We start from the raw sequence: 19,834 nt of genomic DNA, 5'->3' as shown, positions 1-19,834 counted from the left end.
GTATTACAGAACTAGGGTTGCAACAGTATGAGATTTTCACGGTATGATAACCGGCTCAGAAAATACCGCGGTATCACGGTTATCACGGTATCACAGTTAGTTCGTATATTATTAAAAGATACACTGACCCTTACAACAATTACAACAAAAGTTTTTTTTTATCAATTAACTATTGTAGAAACCTGGAACTATTGTATACAAAATGGCTCCTTTAAAAAAAAGCTGTACACGTGTTTATATAAATAATGCAAAATTAGAGAAACCTAAATCATGGATTTCAGTACAATTATTTAAGTTTAAATTATTTAATATCTGATAAACTGAGCCTGGGTCAGTGTCTGATCAACAACTGTTGTAAACGTCCGTTTTACTGCCAAGTTGGAATATAACCAGATACTGCAGAAAGAGAGGATTTATTTCTGACATGATCCTCACAATAGAGATTTATATTTTAAGGCTTTCACGCCGAGTCTGGTTTTAACATATGAAAAACGAAAATAAAGAACATCCCCAAGTTGACTAAGATGAACACGTTTGGGCGTATAGCCGTCCCAGTGTTTCATATAGGCTAAATAAATGTAGGTGTGACCCAAAAGCGAACGAGCTTCCACACCCGCCGGGTTCAGGGTGATTTGGGTTATCTGAGTATGACAGCTGCTGTAGTAAATAATACTCATCATTACTCCGCCATGCCCACCACTCTCACACCTCTCAGGAAAACTTCATGACCAAAGACTAAATACATTCGGAACATGATAGTACGCGTACGACTCATAGGTGCAAGCAGACGCATCGCGCACAGTAAGAAATCTTTGTGTGTTTTTTGCACCGCGACCTCCGAACTGTTCGGATGTGGCAGTGTAGCGCGGCGGACCCGGCCCGGGCGTCATTAAGAAGCGACGGCGGTCGCGGAATCGTGACGCTCAGAACGTGGTCGCCATGATACAGTTCACGCGCACGGCAGACTCGAATTAAATGATCTCGTGAAGGATTATAAATACTCCCGGATTATAAACACCCCCGGATTATAAACACCTGCAGCGCGGCGTATTCCCCCGGTGTGGGGCAGTGAGTGAGGAGGACTGGGCGCTGTTGTGAGGTGAGACGGCCGCTGCTCGCTAGTTAGCATTAGCTGCGTGCTAGTGGAGACAGAGCGGGTGTAGTGGAGCAGCTAGCCGAGCAGCTAACGGGCAGCTAGCGTTCTTAGTGCAGCTCCAGGCCGCCAGGTGCGGGTCAGGTCGGCTGTGTGCAGCTCCAGGCCGCTGGGTGCGGGTCGTGTCGGGCTGGGTCGCTACCCCGACCCCTCTCACTCTCGTGAAGCCTCACTGGGACGCTCTTAATCTGAAGGCTTAGCACGCGCAGCTCCCGGACTAGCTCGCTAAGCTACAAGCAGCTAGCAGCTCTCTCGATATGAGGTAGAGTGAGAGGTGGTGTGGGGTAGAGTGAGAGGTGGTGTGGGGTAGAGTGAGAGGTGGTGTGGGGTGAGCCGGTGTGAGGTAGTGAGATGGTGTGAGGCAGTGTCGTGGTGTGAGGTAGTGTGAGGTAGTGTGAGGCAGTGTCGTGGTGTGAGGCAGTGTCGTGGTGTGAGGTGGTAGTGAGAGGTTGAGGCAGCGTGCGGTAGTGTGAGGAGGTAGTGTGAGGTGGTGAGGTAGTGTGAGGCAGTAGTGAGAGGTTGTGAGGCAGCGTGCGGTAGTGTGAGGAGATAGTGAGGTAGTGTGAGGTGGTGAGGCAGCGTGCGGTAGTGTGAGGTAGTGTGAGGCAGTAGTGAGAGGTTGTGATGCAGCGTGCGGTAGTGTGAGGTGGTGAGGTAGTGAGAGGTTGTGAGGCAGTGTGCGGTAGTGGGAGGAGGTAGTGAGGTAGTGTGAGGTGGTGAGGCAGTAGTGAGAGGTTGTGAGGCAGCGTGCGGTAGTGTGAGGCAGTAGTGAGAGGTTGTGAGGCAGCGTCAGGTAGTGTGAGGTGGTGAGGTAGTGAGGCAGTAGTGAGAGGTTGTGAGGCAGCGTGAGGTAGTGTGAGGTGGTGAGGTAGTGAGGCAGTGTGCGGTAGTGTGAGGAGGTAGTGAGGTAGTGTGAGGCGGTAGTGAGAGGTTGTGAGGCAGTGTGCGGTAGTGTGAGGAGGTAGTGAGGTAGTGTGAGGCGGCAGTGAGAGGTTGTGAGGCAGCGTGCGGTAGTGTGAGGATGTGGTGAGGTAGTGTGAGGTTGTGAGGTAGTGAGGCAGTGTGAGGTACTCTCAGATCCAGAGCGCCGCCCTGTTATCTGCTAGCCCCTACAGCAGCGACACAGAGGGCTGGAACACCTGATAACTCTAAACGTTACCTCACGTTCGCCCTCATTACGCCCCTAACGGTGGGGTAGCTGGGCGATTACCACGCTAACCCCACTAGCTGTTCTCACCCACATCAGTGCGAGATGTAGCGGCGTACCTGCCTATTAACATGTGTGCGCCACAGAAAGAAACCACTTTAATCACTACGACCACGCAAGGAACAATCACCTTATTCTGCGTTTGTATACTAGAAGAAAATAAATATTGATTAATATGAAAAGTACAGTAGAACTTGATTGAAGTACACCGTATGTACAGTACATAAAACACCGGAAACGTAAATAAAGTAAATGATGTGCGCAGAAACGCATTAGTGCTGGATAGGTAGGACAGCGAGCACCTGTAGCCCGTCACTTTGACCCAGGGATGGGGGTCTAGATCTGAAACTAGATGTGTTTAGCAGTTTGGGGGTTTGGTCAAGGCTGGTGTGGTGGGATCCTGACTGCTCACCTCTTGCTGGCTGTTGGTGTCCCTGGAGGTGGCTAGGAGCTGTTTGTGGCTGGCATGCTGTACAAAACGCCCTTGAGAAAAAGCAACGGTGGTTGCAAAGTCTCGCTTTCTTGACTATGCATTCTATTCTTGGAATAAGTCAGTTGACACTTCCTGCCAGAACGGTTTTATGTCTTTACAGATTTCTACATTCTCGCCCTCACTGCCTCGCTTCACCGTGCTTGACTGCAGCCACAACAGTGTTTCTCTCTCGCAGGCCGAGTGATGGCGTCTGCCGTCGAGGGCAGCGTGGACTCGAAAGCGGAGCTGACCGCTCTGTTGGAGCAGTGGGAGCGTGAGCAACAGGGCAGCACACAAGACCTGGTCAACATTCTTACCAAGTGAGGGCACACCCCACCTCTGACTGCCTTACGCTTTTGTAGAGTGGAATAAAAGTAACTGAGAAAGGTGCTTACCTCCTCCTTCCCCCCCCCCCCCCCCCCCCCCCCCTCAACATCCACCTCCCAGAATCTCGGAGCTGGTAGAGCGGGAGACAGAAGAGTACCATAAGGCCGATCCTGACCCGTTTGATGACCGTCATCCAGGTATTGAATAATGCTCTCTGCTTCATGCAGTGTTACTTTTCTTAGCCCTTAGGCTGTCCATCTTTTCCGAATTATGCATTCTGTGTGCTCTAGGAGGCTTTCTGACAGTTATTAATAATAATAATAATAATAATTAACGCTTAAGCCTTAATCATTCTGTTTACCTGATTAAAACATGACATGTCAAATAGCGCCAGTAGCAAATTAAGCAGAATTGTCCACTGTGGAAATAATGGCATCGTTGAATTAGCATATGTAAAATGGTTGATGTTGCATCATTTAATATGAAAGGCACAGTTATTTGAACCAAGCAGTAGGAGGATCTAACCCCAGCTGACTGAGGGTCTATTTGAGTCTATTTGCGTCTATTTCTCCACACGCGTATCGTAGTGCATCCATCCATATGTGATCACCAGTGTTCACCAGCACACCAGTGACACACGAAACAAACGGAGAAGAGGCAGAAATGGCAAATCAGGAGCAAGCCGAAGAAAAATTAGCATTTTCAAGGTGGCGATATAAACATTATCTAAGAAAATACTTGAAGTTCCTGAATGTCTACCAGACTGGGTATTTGATTTGTTTAATTAAGAATAGAGGTTTTATTGTTGTTTACTTCTCTTTGTGAACAAACCAGTTGTCTCAGGTTGAGAGAATTTAATTTGATAGATGTAAATGTACTTTATATAGTGTAACTAGGGCTGGGTATTGATTCAAATTCCAAGAATCGATCCGATTCTGAAGATTAAGAATCGATTTATTTCAATTTAATCCGATTTAATCGATTCGATCCAATTCAGGGGTTTAGTGTTATTAAAAATTTATTTGAGCTGTTTACTGACTGTAGAGATGCTAGTATTATAGTTAAAACTAGTATTATATCGATATTAAACAGCAAGTAGTTACTGGTAGTTGGTAGTTACTGATGGCTGGAAGACTGGTGAAAAGGGTCATCATAAATCTACCTTCAAGAAAGGTAATCCAGGACAATAAACAGAGGACATCTTTGAGGTGTCTATATCTGCAACAGTGGACGCCTACTGGGACACTAACCAGTGCATTATTATTATGATTGAAATAATTAAGAATTCACCCAAAAGCTGTTGCTACCAAATGCATTTTTATTTTAAAAGTGCTCACACTTAATAAACTGAAAGTATAAAATGTAAAGTAATGCCCACTCTCTCTGCTGACTGAATGTGTTTCTTGACGTTTTCCTTAACTGACTGGTACATGTTTGGTATCACTTCTTCCGTCAATCGCTTGCGAGATACAATTGAATAATGAGGTTCCGCGACTTTCATCAGGTGTCTGAAGCCATCGTTTTCAACGACGGAATATGGCCGCATGTCTTTGCAAATGAAGCCCGCAATCGCCTCGGTTATTTTCTGATAACGTACCGAATTAGCTGGCAGTGCCAATGAAGCTTTTAGCATCATCTGCTGTGGCTCTAGCTTGAGGTAGGGGTGATGCCGCAGCAGGTGATTTTTCAGGTTGGTAGTGTTTCCGCAATGCTTGACTTCTATTCCACATGTTTTGCAAATGGCTTTAGTTTTGTCGAGAGTATTTGTTCCTTTTAGTTCTTTGAATCTAGATTTCCGATTTGACTATCGTCGTTACCGTCAATGTCCGACACCATGTTGTTTTACAGTTAGTTAGACGGAGCGCGTCTGCGTGAATTCAGTGACAAGGCGGGGGTAAAACTTCACTGGGGGAAATGTAAAAAATTATTTTAATTTAAAAAATCGATCTTTGGACGTACGAATCGATTATCAGATCATCATATGTGAATCGATTCTGAATCGGAAAATCGATTTTTTCAACACAGGCCTAAGTGTAACTGTTTACTTTTGCTTTTTTTTTTAACAAAGATTTGGGATTTTAAAGGATTTTTATCCTGCACTGGTCTGTGGATGTGCAATAAATATCAAAAGTTAAACACCTTTCTCATCTACTCATTCCAACTAACTGTGAAAACAGTTTTTTTGGTCAATTCAACCATTTATTTGCAAATGGTCTTAACTAAGTAATTTATGGTTCTCGTAATTGTTATGGCTAAAGTCAGCCCATGTGCAGGCTGAGGTAGAATGTGATTTGTGTCTTCTGTTCATATAGAATATCATATAGAATGTCAGCCATATAGAAAGCCAGCAACACCTGTTGAATGCTTTGCGGCTTTTATATACAACTTGTTGAAATTCACCATGGCTGCTTGGAACCTTTTAAGAAGCTGAAATTCCCGATTGAACAAATGGGAATATTGAGCCTTATGAGAGAAAAAAAACTGCTGGAAAATGTATCTAAACATGTTTTACTGGAAGATTGAATCCAGTCTTTTGAATAAGATCATTTCACTGCTTCATTGTTTCAGTGAATGACATTATTTATTCTGAGTTCACAACCAATCCCACCTCTTTGCATAGCAGATGTGTATGGATAATGTTTGGATTTCTCACAGTTCGCCCTGCGTACGTGAACAGTAGAGGAAGTTTGAAATTTGAGTCGGACCTCGGCATCTGGTCGCATGTCACCTGTTGTCCGTTTGTGATTGTATCACCACATCACCATTGCCAAGTGGTTATGTTACGCCTCTTATCTGTGTCAGGACGAGCGGACCCAGAGTGCATGCTGGGACACCTGTTGAAGATCCTGTTTAAGAATGACGACTTCATGAATGCGGTAAGAGACACACTCTGTGATTTTGACTCACGTGAACTACACGTTTGCTTCTGCTCATGAAAAATAAGAAAAAAATAAACCAAAGAAAAGGACTTTGCCACTTGTGCCAGATGTCATCAGCCTTGAGAGGCTGAGCGCGTGAATGCAGGGACCAGAGGGGAGTGTTCATGGTGCTGGTTGTGTGTGTCGTAGCTGGTGAACTCCTATGTCATGACGAGCAGAGAAAGCCCTCTGAACACCGCCGCCTGTCGCCTGCTGCTAGACATCATGCCAGGCCTGGAGACGGCCGTGGTCTTCCAGGAGAAGGTTAGGATGGGTTCCTATCCTTACCGACATACAGTGACTCTCCGCGGTGGTCAAACCATGTGTGTGTGTGTGTGTAGGAAGGCATTGTGGAGCGCTTGTTTAAATGGGCCCGGGAAGCTGAGCAGCCCTTGAGGATCTATGCCACAGGTCTGCTGGCTGGGGCCATGGAGAACCAGGACATCGCTGCCAACTACCGTGAGGAGAACTCAGTGTTGGTCGGTGCCACTTCCTTTCTCACCATTGCTAATGTTTTTGTCTATTACAGATCATTCCTGCGGAGGACAGATTAATATATTGACTAGGCAGGTTTGCCGCTGTCTTTCTTTTGTAGGTTCCCCTAATGCTGCAGAGACTACGGGAGCTCCAGGAAAGAGAGTCTGAGAGCAGGAAGGACCTCAAACGGCCCAGCCCGCGCAAGTGCCCCGAGCCCCTCCTCCCCGTGGACGAGGAAGCGGTGGACGGGGAGTTCGGCCCCGGCGCCACGCCCACCCCCTCCCCCGTCCGTCCCCTGCAGAACAGCAGACCCTCCCCCGAGCCCGGCTCCGCCCACAAGCTGAGCGGCCGGCCCGGCTCGGCCCTCAAGGGCCTGATGAAGCCGGCGGCGGCGCTGCAGTCCGAGCCGGACGAGCCGGACGGCCCCGGCGAGGGCGCCAGGGACTGGAGGAAGCGGTCGGAGGGGGAGAGCGGCAGGAAGGCCAAGCAGAAGCTGAGCTTCAGCGTGCCGGAGCCCGAACGCAGCTTCAGCGAGCTGTCCAACAGCAGCTGGTCGGAGACGAGCCCGTGGGTGATCGGGAACAACTACCACCTGTACCCGCTCACGCCCGGCACTGAACAGCGCCTGGTTCTGCAGTACCTCACTCCGCTGGGAGAGTACCAGGAGGTAAGGTCACCAGAACCCAACATGGGTTCTCACACTGTTCAGTGGAGTGACCACACACTGACTTGAGCAGGTGCATCGAGGACACACACCCTCTCTAGAGCCTGTCCGCTTTATAAAGTGTGATCCAGGTTGTTCTGCAGCAGCTCTCTGATGCCGTGTGTGTGTGTGTGTGTGTGTGTGTGTGTGTGTGTGTGTAGCTGCTGGCTGTGTTCATGCAACTCGGCGCTCGGGAGCTTCTCATGCATTACATGGACCTCAAACAGACCAACGATGTCCAGCTGACGTTTGAGGCCCTCAAGGTAAGAGCTTCATCTCCAGACCCGTCGGTGTTGGTTGCCCTGGGCTCAAGGCTGCAGGTGACTAGCACCCCTCTAGAATGCATGTATGAAACTGTAAAAGAAATGGAACCTTCTGGGTGGTGGTTCAGGGAGCCTTATAGTTGGTTTTTCATTTCACACACACATACACACACACACACTTCATACACTGTGTACATCTTGCAGTACTTGGCCTCCCTCCTGCTGCATAAGAAGTTTGCGGCAGAATTTGTTGCCCACGGTGGAGTGCAGAAGCTTCTGGAAATCCCACGGCCCTCGATGGCTGCCACAGGAGTGTCTCTGTGTCTGTATTACTTAGCCTACAACCAGGACGCCATGGAGAGGGTGGGTACAATCCCGTCAGACTTACACGCGCACGTACGTGCTGAAATATCCTTTCATCGTGTATGTTCATGTACTGTAGACCGATGTTTTCTGTTGGTGTTCCTGAAGCACCTTATAGTCTGTGTATTTTAGTGGGTTGTGTATTCCGCCCAAGCCAAGCTCCTGTTAATTAGCTGATGATTTAAGATTGGATTATTATGACATCCGTAGCCTTGGACTTCTAAAGAAAGGTCGATCTTGCAAGATGTTGTTCCTGAAACTCGGAATGACCAATGTTTGAGGAAACTATTGGGGAAATTACAATCCAATATTGCTATTGCTGTTTTTGCATTTTGGACTTATTTAAAATGGCTGCAGCTGTCTGTCCTGAAGGTCCCGTGTGTCCCGCAGGTGTGCATGCTGCCCCACTCGCTGCTGTCTGAGGTGGTGAACTACACCCTCTGGCTGCTGGAGTGCTCTCACGCCTCCGGCTGCTGCCACGCCACCATGTTCTTCTCCATCTGCTTCTCCTTCAGAGCTGTGCTGGAGCTCTTCGACAAGCAGGACGGCCTGAGGCGCCTCGTCAACCTGGTGTGGGCGCGGACACACACACACACACACACACACACACACACACACACACTCTGACAGCCATCAGGTTTGGGATTCCAAGTCCCCGGTCTGACCGTTCTCCTGGACGGTGTCGTGAGGCCTGGTTCTGCCTCGTCTTTATTCTTGTGGGTGTTTGCACTCAGATAAGCACGCTGGAGATCCTGAACCCGGAGGACCAGGGGGCGCTGTTGAGCGACGACGAGATCTTCTCCAGCAGACAGACGGCCAAGCACACCTGCATGGCTCTCCGCAGGTACTTCGAGGCCCACTTGGCCATCAAGGTGGAGCAGGTGAAGCAGTCTCTACAGCGGACGGAGGGCGGAGCACCCATCCACCCGCAGCCTTACTACAAGGTTCGCATCAGTGTGCCAGGACACACGTCTAGCTCTCTGTGCAAAGCACATGCAGATATGCACCAGCATTTTATATGTTCAGTTATGCTTGCTGACCGTCACCCCCTATCCAAGTGCAAGCACTCATGTCAAAGTTAATCGTGTGTGTGTGTGTGTGTGTGTTTCAGCCTTGCTCCTACACCCACGATCAGGTGGTGGAGATGGTGGAGTTTCTGATCGAGTATGGTCCTGTGCGTCTGTACTGGGAGCCTGCGGAGGTCTTCCACAAACTCTCCTGCGTGCAGCTCCTGCTGCAGCTCATCTCCATCGCCTGTGACTGGAGGACCTACTACGGCAGGTGAGCTAGCAAGCGTGCCCCGCAAACGTGCGGCCGTCTTGAGTGTGCCCCGCAAACGTGCGGCCGTCTTGAGCGTGCCCCGCAAACGTGCGCCCGTCTTGAGCGTGCCCCGCAAACGTGCGCCCGTCTTGAGCGTGCCCCGCAAACGTGCGCCCGTCTTGAGCGTGCCCCGCAAACGTGCGCCCGTCTTGAGCGTGCCCCGCAAACGTGCGCCCGTCTTGAGCGTGCCCCGCAAACGTGTGCCCGTCTTGAGCGTGCCCTGCAAACGTGTGCCCGTCTTGAGCGTGCCCCGCAAACGCGTGCCCGTCTTGAGCGTGCCCCGCAAGCGTGTATTCCCCGCAAACGTCAATCAATCAATCAATCAAAGTTTATTTGTATAGCGCTTTTCACAACACATGTTGTCACAAAGCGCCTTACAGGATTTAAAAGGTTAACAATACTACGGGTCCAGAACCCTAATGAGCAAGCCAAGGGCGACAGTGGCGAGGAAAAACTCCCTAAGATAGTGGGGAATAGGAAGAAACCTCGGGAGAACCAAGACTCAAAAGGGAACCCATCCTCCATTCGGCGGCCCGTTAACACACAGATTACACAAAATACAGACAAATACACAAGTCACACACAAATCACACAATCAGACTAAGTAAAGGTAAAAATGAAAGTTCTGGGTTATGATATTGTCACTGTAAATGTCTATTGATGAACGCCAGGCTTTCATTCCGTGTCGGAGCAGCGATGCTGGTATTGTAGGCTCCGACTGCAATGTTACTCTCCAGGTGAACCTCGGAGAAAAGATACGAGATGTAGTAAATATGTAACAGATTAATCAAAGGCCAAACTAAACAGATGAGTCTTTAATCGAGTTTTAAACATTGAGACTGTGTCTGAGTCCCGAATAGAGGCAGGAAGATTATTCCACAATTGTGGAGCTTTAAAAGAAAAGGCTCTTCCACCTGCTGTGATCTTTTTGATCCTAGGAACAGTTAATAACCCTGCGTCCTGCGAGCGAAGTGAACGCGCTGGGTTATATTGTTCAATAAGTTCACTAAGATAGTCTGGAGCTAAGCCATGCAGCGTTTTATATGTTAATAAAAGTATTTTATAGTCAATACGGAATCTAATTGGCAGCCAGTGTAATGACGATAGTACGGGACTAATGTGATCAAACTTTTTAGTTTTTGTTAAAACTCGTGCTGCTGCGTTCTGAACCAGCTGGAGTTTGTTTATCGATTTACCAGAACATCCAGCTAGGAGACTGTTGCAATAATCTAAACGAGAGGATATGAATGCATGGATTAGTTTTTCTGCATCACTAATATTTAATATGTTTCTAATTTTGGCAATGTTGCGCAAGTGAAAGAACGCTACCCTAGTTATATTATTAATATGTGTATCGAACGAGAGATCTGGGTCTATTGTGACGCCCAAGTTCTTTACCTCTGCGCTGGGGGTTATAGTAAAAGAATGTAGATTCAATGCTGCATTATGTATCTTGTCTCTCGCAGCCCTAGACCCAACTATTATCAATTCTGTTTTATCGGCATTTAGTGCTAGAAAGTTACATGCCATCCAATGTTTTATCTCTTCTACACATTTCTCAATCTTACTGTTTGCGCCTAAATCATCGGGTTTTGCCGATAAATATAGCTGAGTGTCGTCTGCGTAGGAATGGAAACTGATGTCATGCTTATGCATAATTTCGCCTAAGGGTAACATGTACAGTGTGAATAGAAGTGGTCCTAGGACTGTCCCTTGTGGGACACCATATTTAACCTGCACAGATTTAGAGGTTTTATTATTAACACTTACACATTGGAAGCGGTCAGTTAAATATGATCTAAACCAGGAGAGTGCGACTCCTTTAATACCTACTGTGTTTTCTAGTCTATCCAGCAAAATGTTGTGGTCTACAGTATCAAAAGCTGCACTAAGATCCAACAGTATAAGGAACGAGACGAGCCCATTATCGGCCGATATTAGTAGATCATTTACTACCCTGAGTAAAGCTGTTTCAGTGCTGTGGTTTGGTCTAAATCCTGATTGGAACTTTTCATGGATACTATTTGATTGGAGATAGTGGTCTTGAGCGTGCCCCCGTTGCAAACGTGCCCCGCAAACGTGCGCCTCTCAAGCGTATGTAGGATGAATGTATTTATTGTAAGGTATAACAAGCTTATACTTTGTTTCAAAGTCTGATCAATAAACATACAAGTGGCAGTAATATTTACATAAAAACATGTACACATGATGATCGTGGATAAGAGGTGATTAAAATGTGTATAAAATAGGCCACCATAAGAAATCAGTACAAGTTTGGGCACATGTGTATTTAAACTTATACACACACAGTATGTTTCAATAGATGCTATTTCAGTTGGTAAATACATCTTGTGCAACATTTAATAACTGACAAAATGGTTGTCCCCAATTCTGAATATATTCAAGTTAATGGTACATTGCTCATTCCTATTTTAAGAAAGTTATCAGGCCGCATAAATGATCACCGCTGTCCGTTGGCTTGATTGGCCAGCAACCTGGCTGCCTTCATTCTGAAAGCACAATCATTCTTTTCCATGGAGAAATGTGTAGCTGCCCTGGCAGATTATCTCAGAATGAGGGTGGAGGTGAGGGTGGAGGTGAGGGTGGGGGTGAGGGTGGGGGTGAGGGTGGAGGTGAGGGTGGGGGTGAGGGTGGGGGTGAGGGTGGGGGTGGGGGTGGAGGTGAGGGTGGGGGTGAGGGTGGGGGTGGGGGTGGAGGTGAGGGTGAGGGTGGGGGTGGGGGTGGGGGTGAGGGTGGGGGTGGGGGTGGGGGTGAGGGTGGGGGTGGAGGTGAGGGTGGAGGTGGTAGAAGTGCGCTAATAAAAGACTGCAGAAAGGACACATCAGTTCCACACATGGAGAAAGTAAATCGGTTGTGGCGACGGAAACCTACATAAAATCAGAATTCCAAGTTCTGACATTTTTGGCATTAGGTGGTCAGACGGGGGAAGAGTCGTAAAGAATGCGAAGATGACAAATGTTGACAGCAGATACTTGACACGAGTGTAAACTGCTAAAATTATTAGGCTGACACAACTTTTATGTAATTTACACTGAATCCACAGCTTTGGGGGGGGGAAAGGTAAGCCAAAGAAATGCCTTATTGTTAAATTAGATTTCTTATCTTTGTACTGTCTTTCCTTTAGTCATATAGCTTAAGTGTGTAGAATTAGCTGCGTACTTCATGGGGTGATGCTGAAATGAAATGAGTTGTGATGTTTCTCTTTACACTTCTTTTATTATGGTGTTTAAGTTACACTTCTAGACTTGCACACCGCGTGATTCGTCCACAGCTGGGTCCACACCCACACACCCATCAGCAGACATGGCAGGTAGATCAGCTGGAACTTAAAGGTGCATATTTTGTCCCCCAGGAGCGACACTGTGCGTTATGCGCTGGATATTCTCAGCATCCTGACGGTTATCCCCAAAACGCAGCTCCTGTTGGACGAGAACGTGGCCGTGCTGGATGAAGGAGGTTCTACCATCTCCACAGTAGGTGAGGAACTGTTCACTAACGCTCGCCTCTGTGTTTACCAGCAGGAAGCTACGGCTACTCGCACGGTCTGGCTTCTCCAGATGTACGCCGGGTCCGTTATTACGAAGAAACTAGATGAGGTGGAGCTGAACTATAGCACTATAATCTGGTAATGGGAAAATACTCCGCTTTTCACACGCAGGAATGAGTATCGTGTTGGTCGTTGCCGAGGGCGAGGTGTTCGTGAACGACGCAGAGATCCAGAAGTCGGCCCTGCAGGTGGTGATAAACTGCGTGTGCGCGCCCGACAAACGAGTCTCGAGCATCGGGAAGTTCATCTCGGGCACGCCCCGCCGTCGCCTGCCCCAGACGCACCGGCCCAGCGAGAGCGTCCTGGCCAAGATGTGGAACGTGGTGCAGTCCAACAACGGCATCAAGGTCCTCCTCTCGCTGCTGACGGTCAAGATGCCCATCACGGACGCCGACCAGATCCGCTCGCTGGCCTGCAAAGCCCTGGTGGGCCTGGCCCGCAGCGCGGCCGTGCGTCAGATCATCGGCAAACTGCCCCTGTTCAGCAGCGGGCAGATCCAGCAGCTGATGAAGGAACCGGTTCTGCAGGACAAGCGCACCGAGCACATGCGCTTCTGCAAGTACGCGGCGGAGCTGATCGAGCAGGTGTCGGGCAAGCCGCTGCTCATGGGCGCCGACGTGTCGCTGGCCCGGCTGCAGCGGGCCAGCGTGGTGGCCCAGTCTCGCATCACCTTCCCCGAGAAGGAGCTGCTGCTGCTCATCCGTAACCACCTCCTGTCCAAGGGCCTGACCGACACGGCCAGCGCGCTGACCAAAGAGGCGGAGCTACCCATGGGCGTCCACGCCGCCGTCGTGCCCTTCGTGCCTGTGGCCGTGGCCACGCCCCCCTCGCCCGCCTCCATCCCGCGGACTCCCCGGCTGGCCAATGGGGTGGCGGCGCGGCTCGGGGGCCACGCCCCTCACGCGGCTGCCTTGCCCCTTCACCCTCAGCCCCGCCCGTCCACCTCGCAGCCTCTGCCCCCGGCCACTCCCGCAGCACCTCACCATAGCAACGGCTCTCCTCTGATTGGCCGCATCGTCTTCTCGAGGGAGCGGCCGTCCCCCTGCGCAGCCGGGAAGAAACCGCGGGTTCTGAGGCAGAAATCGGACCATGGTGCGTTTAGCCAGAGTCCAGCCATGAAGAAACAGCTGGACCGCCATCTACCGTCCCCGCCGGCCCTCGACAGGTCTGCTGCGTGGAGTTAATGATTAACTGATTAACACTACCCAGCTGATTAACACTACACTCCGTTATAAAGCAACATCAAAACCTAGTTTATACAAAAAAAATTACATTTAAAGGTCTATAGGGACTCAGTATATGAATAAATGTTTCATCCTCCACCCACAGCATCATAACTGAGTACCTGCGGGAACAGCACGCCCGCTGTAAGAACCCCGTCACCACCTGCCCCCCCTTCAGCCTCTTCACGCCCCACCAGTGCCCCGAGCCCAAGCAGAGACGCCAGGCCCCCACCAGCTTCACGGCCCGACACACGCGCCGGGTCGTCTACCCCAAATACGGCGGTGTGGACGGAGGCTGCTTCGACAGACATCTCATCTTCAGCAGGTATGGCCATAACCACTAGTACCACGTAATGAGAGTTGTCTTTCATTGATTTTAATGTGTGTGTGTATGTGTGTGTGTCTCTCTCCAGGTTCAGACCCATCTCCGTGTTCCGTGAAGCGGAGGAGGATGAGAGTGGCTTCATGTGTTGTGCGTTCTCGGCGCGTGAGCGTTTCCTGATGCTGGGCACATGCACTGGTCAGCTCAAACTCTACAACGTCTTCAGCGGTCAGGAGGAGGCCAGTTACAGCTGCCACAGCTCCGCCATCACACACCTCGAGCCCTCCAGGGTACCCACACACACACACACTTTATAAAGTTTGAAAATTTGTGAGCATTTCAGAGTTATTTTGCTGCTGTTTGTGTTATTTGCCTGAACTCGTCAAAAAGGCCAGTCTCATCTGTAACAAAGACGATTTAAGACTTTGTCTTTTGCAGGATGGGTCATTACTATTGACATCAGCTTCCTGGAGCTATCCTCTGTCGGCCCTGTGGGGGATGAAATCTGTCTTCATAATAAAGTAAAGACACACACACTCTCTGAACATGTCTCTCTAGGGTCTCTGTAGCACATTGTGCTTCTCAGGACAGTTGGAGTTAGTTTTATTTGCCAGTAAGTTGTCCTTGTCTTTTGTAGACATTCCTTTTTAGATGATCATTATGTGGAGTTCAGTAAACTGTCCCAGGATAGAGTCATCGGCACAAAGGAACACATCGCCCATGTAAGTTGTGAAATATGTTTTCATCATTCTGATGATGGAAGGTAATACCTAAATGTACAGTGTGTTCCTTTGAATGTTAACTGAAGCCTTCAGCAACATTGATTATTCCATACTTATAAATAATGTTAATATATAAATGTTAATGGGTTTGTTCTCATAGTCTTCATTTCTAGAAGTTAATGTGCCATGTTGCTTTCTGCTCGTGATTATAAGCGATGACCAAGTTTTCACGGACTGACTCCCTCAGATCTACGACATTCAGACAGGACAGAAGACTCTGACCTTGAACAACCCCGACCTGGCCAACAACTACAAGCGCAACTGTGCCACCTTTAACCCCACGGACGACCTGGTCCTGAACGACGGGGTCATGTGGGACGTGCGCTCTGCCCAGGCCATACACAAGTTCGACAAGTTCAACATGAACATCAGTGGCGTCTTCCACCCCAACGGCCTGGAGGTCATCATCAACACCGAAATTGTATCCTCCAAACTGGACTCATTTACATATACTACACAATATTTACTTAATGTTTATTTAATATATTACTTGAAAATAACGAAGAGAGCGAAGTTGTTTCACATGATAGCAGCTTATCAACTCTTCTGTTCCCATAACTCGTCCCTTATACCCTAAAGCCAATTTAAATAAAACACATCTAAGTTGTTTTTTTACTTTGCAATGCATATGGTTCTTTAAGTTCTATATCAGTGGGACTTGAGGACGTTTCATCTGTTGCACATGGTTCCAGCACTTGATCAGTGTCGTATCGTCTTCAACAACAATGGAACGGTCATCTACGGAGGTAACACCTCATCCCAGACTCCAAACCCTTCACCAACACACTCCCAACGTATGTGCCCATGTAGTGGTACAGGAAACGGTTCAGGTTTGTTGTATCTCATCCCCTCCATGTTCTCCCTGGTAACTGCTGTACGGCAGCGATGCTGCAGGCCGATGATGAGGACGACATGATGGAGCAGCAGATGAAGAGTCCCTTTGGCTCCTCCTTCAGAACCTTTGACGCCACTGACTACAAGCCCATTGGTACAGCCCGAGTTCACATTGCTGCTTAAGGACACGCCCCCATTTTGTTTGTACCTGTGAGATCACAGCTGACACATGTGACTGTGCAGAAATACTCATGTGTTTCCTTGGTCTTCATAGCCACCATCGACGTAAAGAGAAACATTTTTGACCTCTGCACAGACACCAAAGATTGTTACCTGGCAGTGATCGAAGTAAGTCACATTCAGCTCACGCAGGCCCGATACCTCATAACTGCACCACAGACGTAGGCGTATACTGTAATCACAAAACATTTGTTTCAAAATAGAATCAGGATTCAATCAATATGGACACAGTTTGTCGGCTTTATGAAGTTGGTCGCCAAAGACTTGCTGAAGAGGAAGAGGACGAGGAAGATCAGGTGAGTACATCTCAGTTTTATTGTTCGTTATTTGGAGTATTGTATGAATTTTGAAAAGGCAAACGTCAGTATATCTGTTGAACATTTTTTATGTTATCCTGAAATGTTAGGAAATTTAAAAAAAAATTCAATTATCTTGATTTCAAATTCCAAATTATTTACCATAATTCCTAATTAAATGTGCTAGGAAAGACATTTTAGGAAGTGCAGAAGTGTATAAGCATATGAGGACAGTCTTCATGTAGCTGGTACATTTTTCAGTGTAATCTAATAATCTATAATAATCTCTGGATATAATGACACAGTTGGGTTAACCAAGATCGTAATAAACAAAATGCGTTATAGAAATTGTTGGAGATTCATCTGCTGTGCCTTCAATCGTCTAGGAGGATGAAGATCAAGAAGAAGAGGATGATGATGATGACTCCGATGACGACATAGATGACATTGACACAGACCCCTTGCTGGCGGAGCTGGAGAATGAGAACAATGGAGAAGAAGAGGAAGAGGACGGTGATCAGGATTTCTCTCCGTCTGACGATGAAGAGGTAGCTCGCCTCCTAGAGGAAGAGGCCGACGACGACGATGACGATGATGATGACGACGACGACGATGACGACGACGATGATTCTGAAGATAATGAGGGGGATGTGGATCTAGTGCTGGATAATGGTGAGTCCCAGTTTCAGTAAGACCCCAGAGTGGACGTGGCGTCCACACGTCCTCCAGCGTCCTCACCCTTCCCCTCTTCTGTTCCAGCAGATAGCTCCGACAACTCTGACCTGGAAGACGACATCATTCTCTCCCTGAATGAGTGAACCAGTAAGAAACCCAAATCAGGAAGCACAATCTTACTCTCATCTCGGAGGTGAACGCCGCTGAGAGGAAAGATGACGATAAAATGTCAAGTGAATCGCGGTGAAACAAGCAAGAATGAAAAGGTTGTTGGGGTTGAAAACGGTCCAGAGTAGCGGCCACTCCTGACTGGTGCCCTGAAGAGCTGTGTGGCCGTGAACACCCACCCCTTTTAACCAGATGGGCGGCGTTTTGGAGAATGGCAGTAGGTATTACTGCAGGAACATGGAGGCTCTTGTTTCATAGGAGGGTGGCTTGATGAGGCTTGATGAAGCATGTGTGTTAGTTTCAAAACAAAACCTCAGAAAAAAGTTTTCATGAAAAAAGTGTTCTAAAGTTTCCCCATTTTTGAATGTGTAATTTTTATTTTTAATTTTTTCTAATGCCAACAAATGTTTTAAGAGGAGTGTGTGTGTGTGTGTGTGTGTGTGTGTGTGTGAGAGAGAGAGCATTTCTGTTTTGAAGAGTGTGCTCACAAAAAAGAGCTGAGTGTGTGATGTCTGGTCACTTTTGGGGCTGTACTTTTCAGCCATTACTGGACGTGAATGTTAGTACGTTTGTGTGTATCTGTGTCTGAGACACTGAACTGCCTACTCCTCTTAATGGTGTGCCTGTTTGATTTAATTTCCCTTAAAGCATCACATTTTTGCCTCCAGAATGTTTTGGTGGCTTGTTTCAGGGCTGCCCACAGTAACTAATGTTCTCCTTTGTGTTCTTTTCAGTTTGTTCAAATTAAAAACAATTAGCGCTTATAGTTTTGAGAAGAAGGAATCTTATGAGTTGCATCTCCGCTTACGTTTATTTTGTAGTATGGGTACGATTCTGGGAATAGGTCAGAAAGTGATCACGATCAAAGTCTATTGAACTGCAGGAAAGTGGTTATACCCAAAGGTGCGGTCTGCAGCTAAAGTCCTATACCAGCATTTTTGGTTTTGAAGGGTTGGTCATTTCAGTATGATTTTAGGTGATTGCTCATAGTTTCCCAAATGTAAAGCTCCAATGTACAGTCTGTATGTATCAAAGTATTTTTACTATAAATACGATTAAAAAGATCTCATTTGTGTCTCTTGTTTCTTATGAATCTTTGAGGTTTCTGTATTTCAGGAACAGTGCAGGAAAAAAGTGAAATTGTTGAGTACCAGTTTGTAAATCATTTGTCTTGGGTAAGGTTTTGCATAACATTTATAAATTAAACTTTCAAAACGAAGTAGTGTTGGGAGATTTGCAATTAAACATTAATTTTATTTATTTTAAGGACTCTGTCTTTGTCCATTGTTGTCAAAGCTGGTGTTCTCAAAGTTGATGAAGGGCAGAAATAAGGACAAGGTCATTTTTTTTCAGTGATTTCATTGAGGCTGCAGTAGTCTATACATGCATGTAGACCACTGTACGTCTTCTCTACACAGATGAGAGCAGTGCCAGCCAAGGGTGTCCATGATCCAGAACTACAGTAGTGTCTCCATCCACTAATTCTGTGGAGCAGTCTCGGAGCCTGTTGAGGTAGAGCTGTGGCCCGCTGCTTACTGAAGACCTCCTGGGCTGTGAAGTCTTTAGGGAATTGCACAACAGCCATTATTATTGTGGACGTGAGTTATTAGAGGGCTCTCCATACAGGAGCTGAAACATCTTTCACCAGGACAGGATTTCAAGAGCCTCTAGGAGATCCTGGGGTTGTCTGTTGAGGTAAAGAGTGAGTAGTAGAATACTAGGGGAAATAACTTACAATGAGATTTCTTTCCTGTGGATGGTGCTGCAATTGAGGACAATGGACTTGGTAATGTCTGTAATCACGTCCTTCCTGTTCAACAGTAGCTACAGTTAAGCCCATTAGTGGCCAATCAGTGTGGCAGGCTGTATGTGGCTGACCCTTGACCCCTACCTGTGTGAGTGAGAAGAGCGGCTGACCCTTGACCCCTACCTCTGCCTTCACGAAGGTTGGAAATAGCTCACAGATTGTGAGTTCTCAGCTTGACTCAACACTAGCCTGTATGATGAAGATGATGCAGGTGATTAGTCTAGTGAGCAGGTGGGGACCACAGACCACTTCTCAGTACCTATGCTTTCTGGCTGATGTTTTGGTCACTTTTGAATGTTGGTGGTCCTTTCACACTCGTGGAAGCATGAGACGGACTCTAGAACCCACACAAGTAGCTCAGGTAGTGCAGCTCATCCAGGATGCCACATCAATACGAGCTGTGGCAAGAAGGTTTGCTGTGTCTGTCAGCGTAGTGTCCAGAGGCTGGAGGCGCTACCAGGAGACGTGGAGGCCAACAACCCAGCAGCAGGACACAATAGTTATATTGTGTTGTTTAAGTGGTCCCTTTATTTTTTTGAGCAGTGTATATAGATTTCTGTATTTTACTTTTTTACACTACACCTGCTTTATTTTTGTAAACCTATAGTCCATGTGTATAAATAATTCAGCGTGTGTACCAGAACATTATATATTGGAAAACCTCAGAGAACTAAGTACCAGTGATGCCAAGGTAGGTTTTATTACGATTCAGAGCT

At 47.5% G+C, this 19,834-nt stretch overlaps 1 protein-coding gene across 3 annotated transcripts; it reads left to right on the top strand.

Annotated features, from left to right (window-relative positions):
• Positions 1–646: 646 nt before the first annotated feature.
• On the top strand, positions 647–18,386 carry dcaf1 (ddb1 and cul4 associated factor 1). Of its 3 annotated transcripts, none has more exons than XM_077003010.1 (25): positions 647–801; positions 3,029–3,152; positions 3,280–3,356; positions 5,962–6,035; positions 6,228–6,341; positions 6,419–6,556; positions 6,673–7,221; positions 7,419–7,520; positions 7,725–7,883; positions 8,274–8,453; positions 8,618–8,827; positions 8,995–9,164; positions 12,577–12,701; positions 12,883–13,936; positions 14,101–14,319; positions 14,408–14,606; positions 14,755–14,837; positions 14,954–15,038; positions 15,286–15,519; positions 15,751–15,844; positions 15,982–16,086; positions 16,207–16,280; positions 16,376–16,468; positions 16,855–17,140; positions 17,231–18,386. In XM_077003010.1, exons 1-25 carry the CDS (start codon positions 753–755, stop codon positions 17,284–17,286), a joined length of 4,653 nt encoding a protein of 1,550 aa, XP_076859125.1. In that variant the 5' UTR covers positions 647–752; the 3' UTR covers positions 17,287–18,386. The 3 variants fall into 3 exon arrangements, with proteins under 3 accessions (XP_076859125.1, XP_076859124.1, XP_076859126.1); XM_077003009.1 differs by having other exon boundaries at positions 17,228–18,386; XM_077003011.1 differs by lacking the exon at positions 647–801 and adding an exon at positions 875–1,099 and having other exon boundaries at positions 17,228–18,386.
• The last annotated feature ends 1,448 nt before the right edge of the window (positions 18,387–19,834 follow it).

This window comes from Brachyhypopomus gauderio, chromosome 4 (assembly GCF_052324685.1).
Source record: "Brachyhypopomus gauderio isolate BG-103 chromosome 4, BGAUD_0.2, whole genome shotgun sequence".
Taxonomy (NCBI): domain Eukaryota; kingdom Metazoa; phylum Chordata; class Actinopteri; order Gymnotiformes; family Hypopomidae; genus Brachyhypopomus; species Brachyhypopomus gauderio.
Note: the sequence above shows the minus strand (reverse complement) of the source record. Positions and strands in the feature narration are given on the sequence as shown.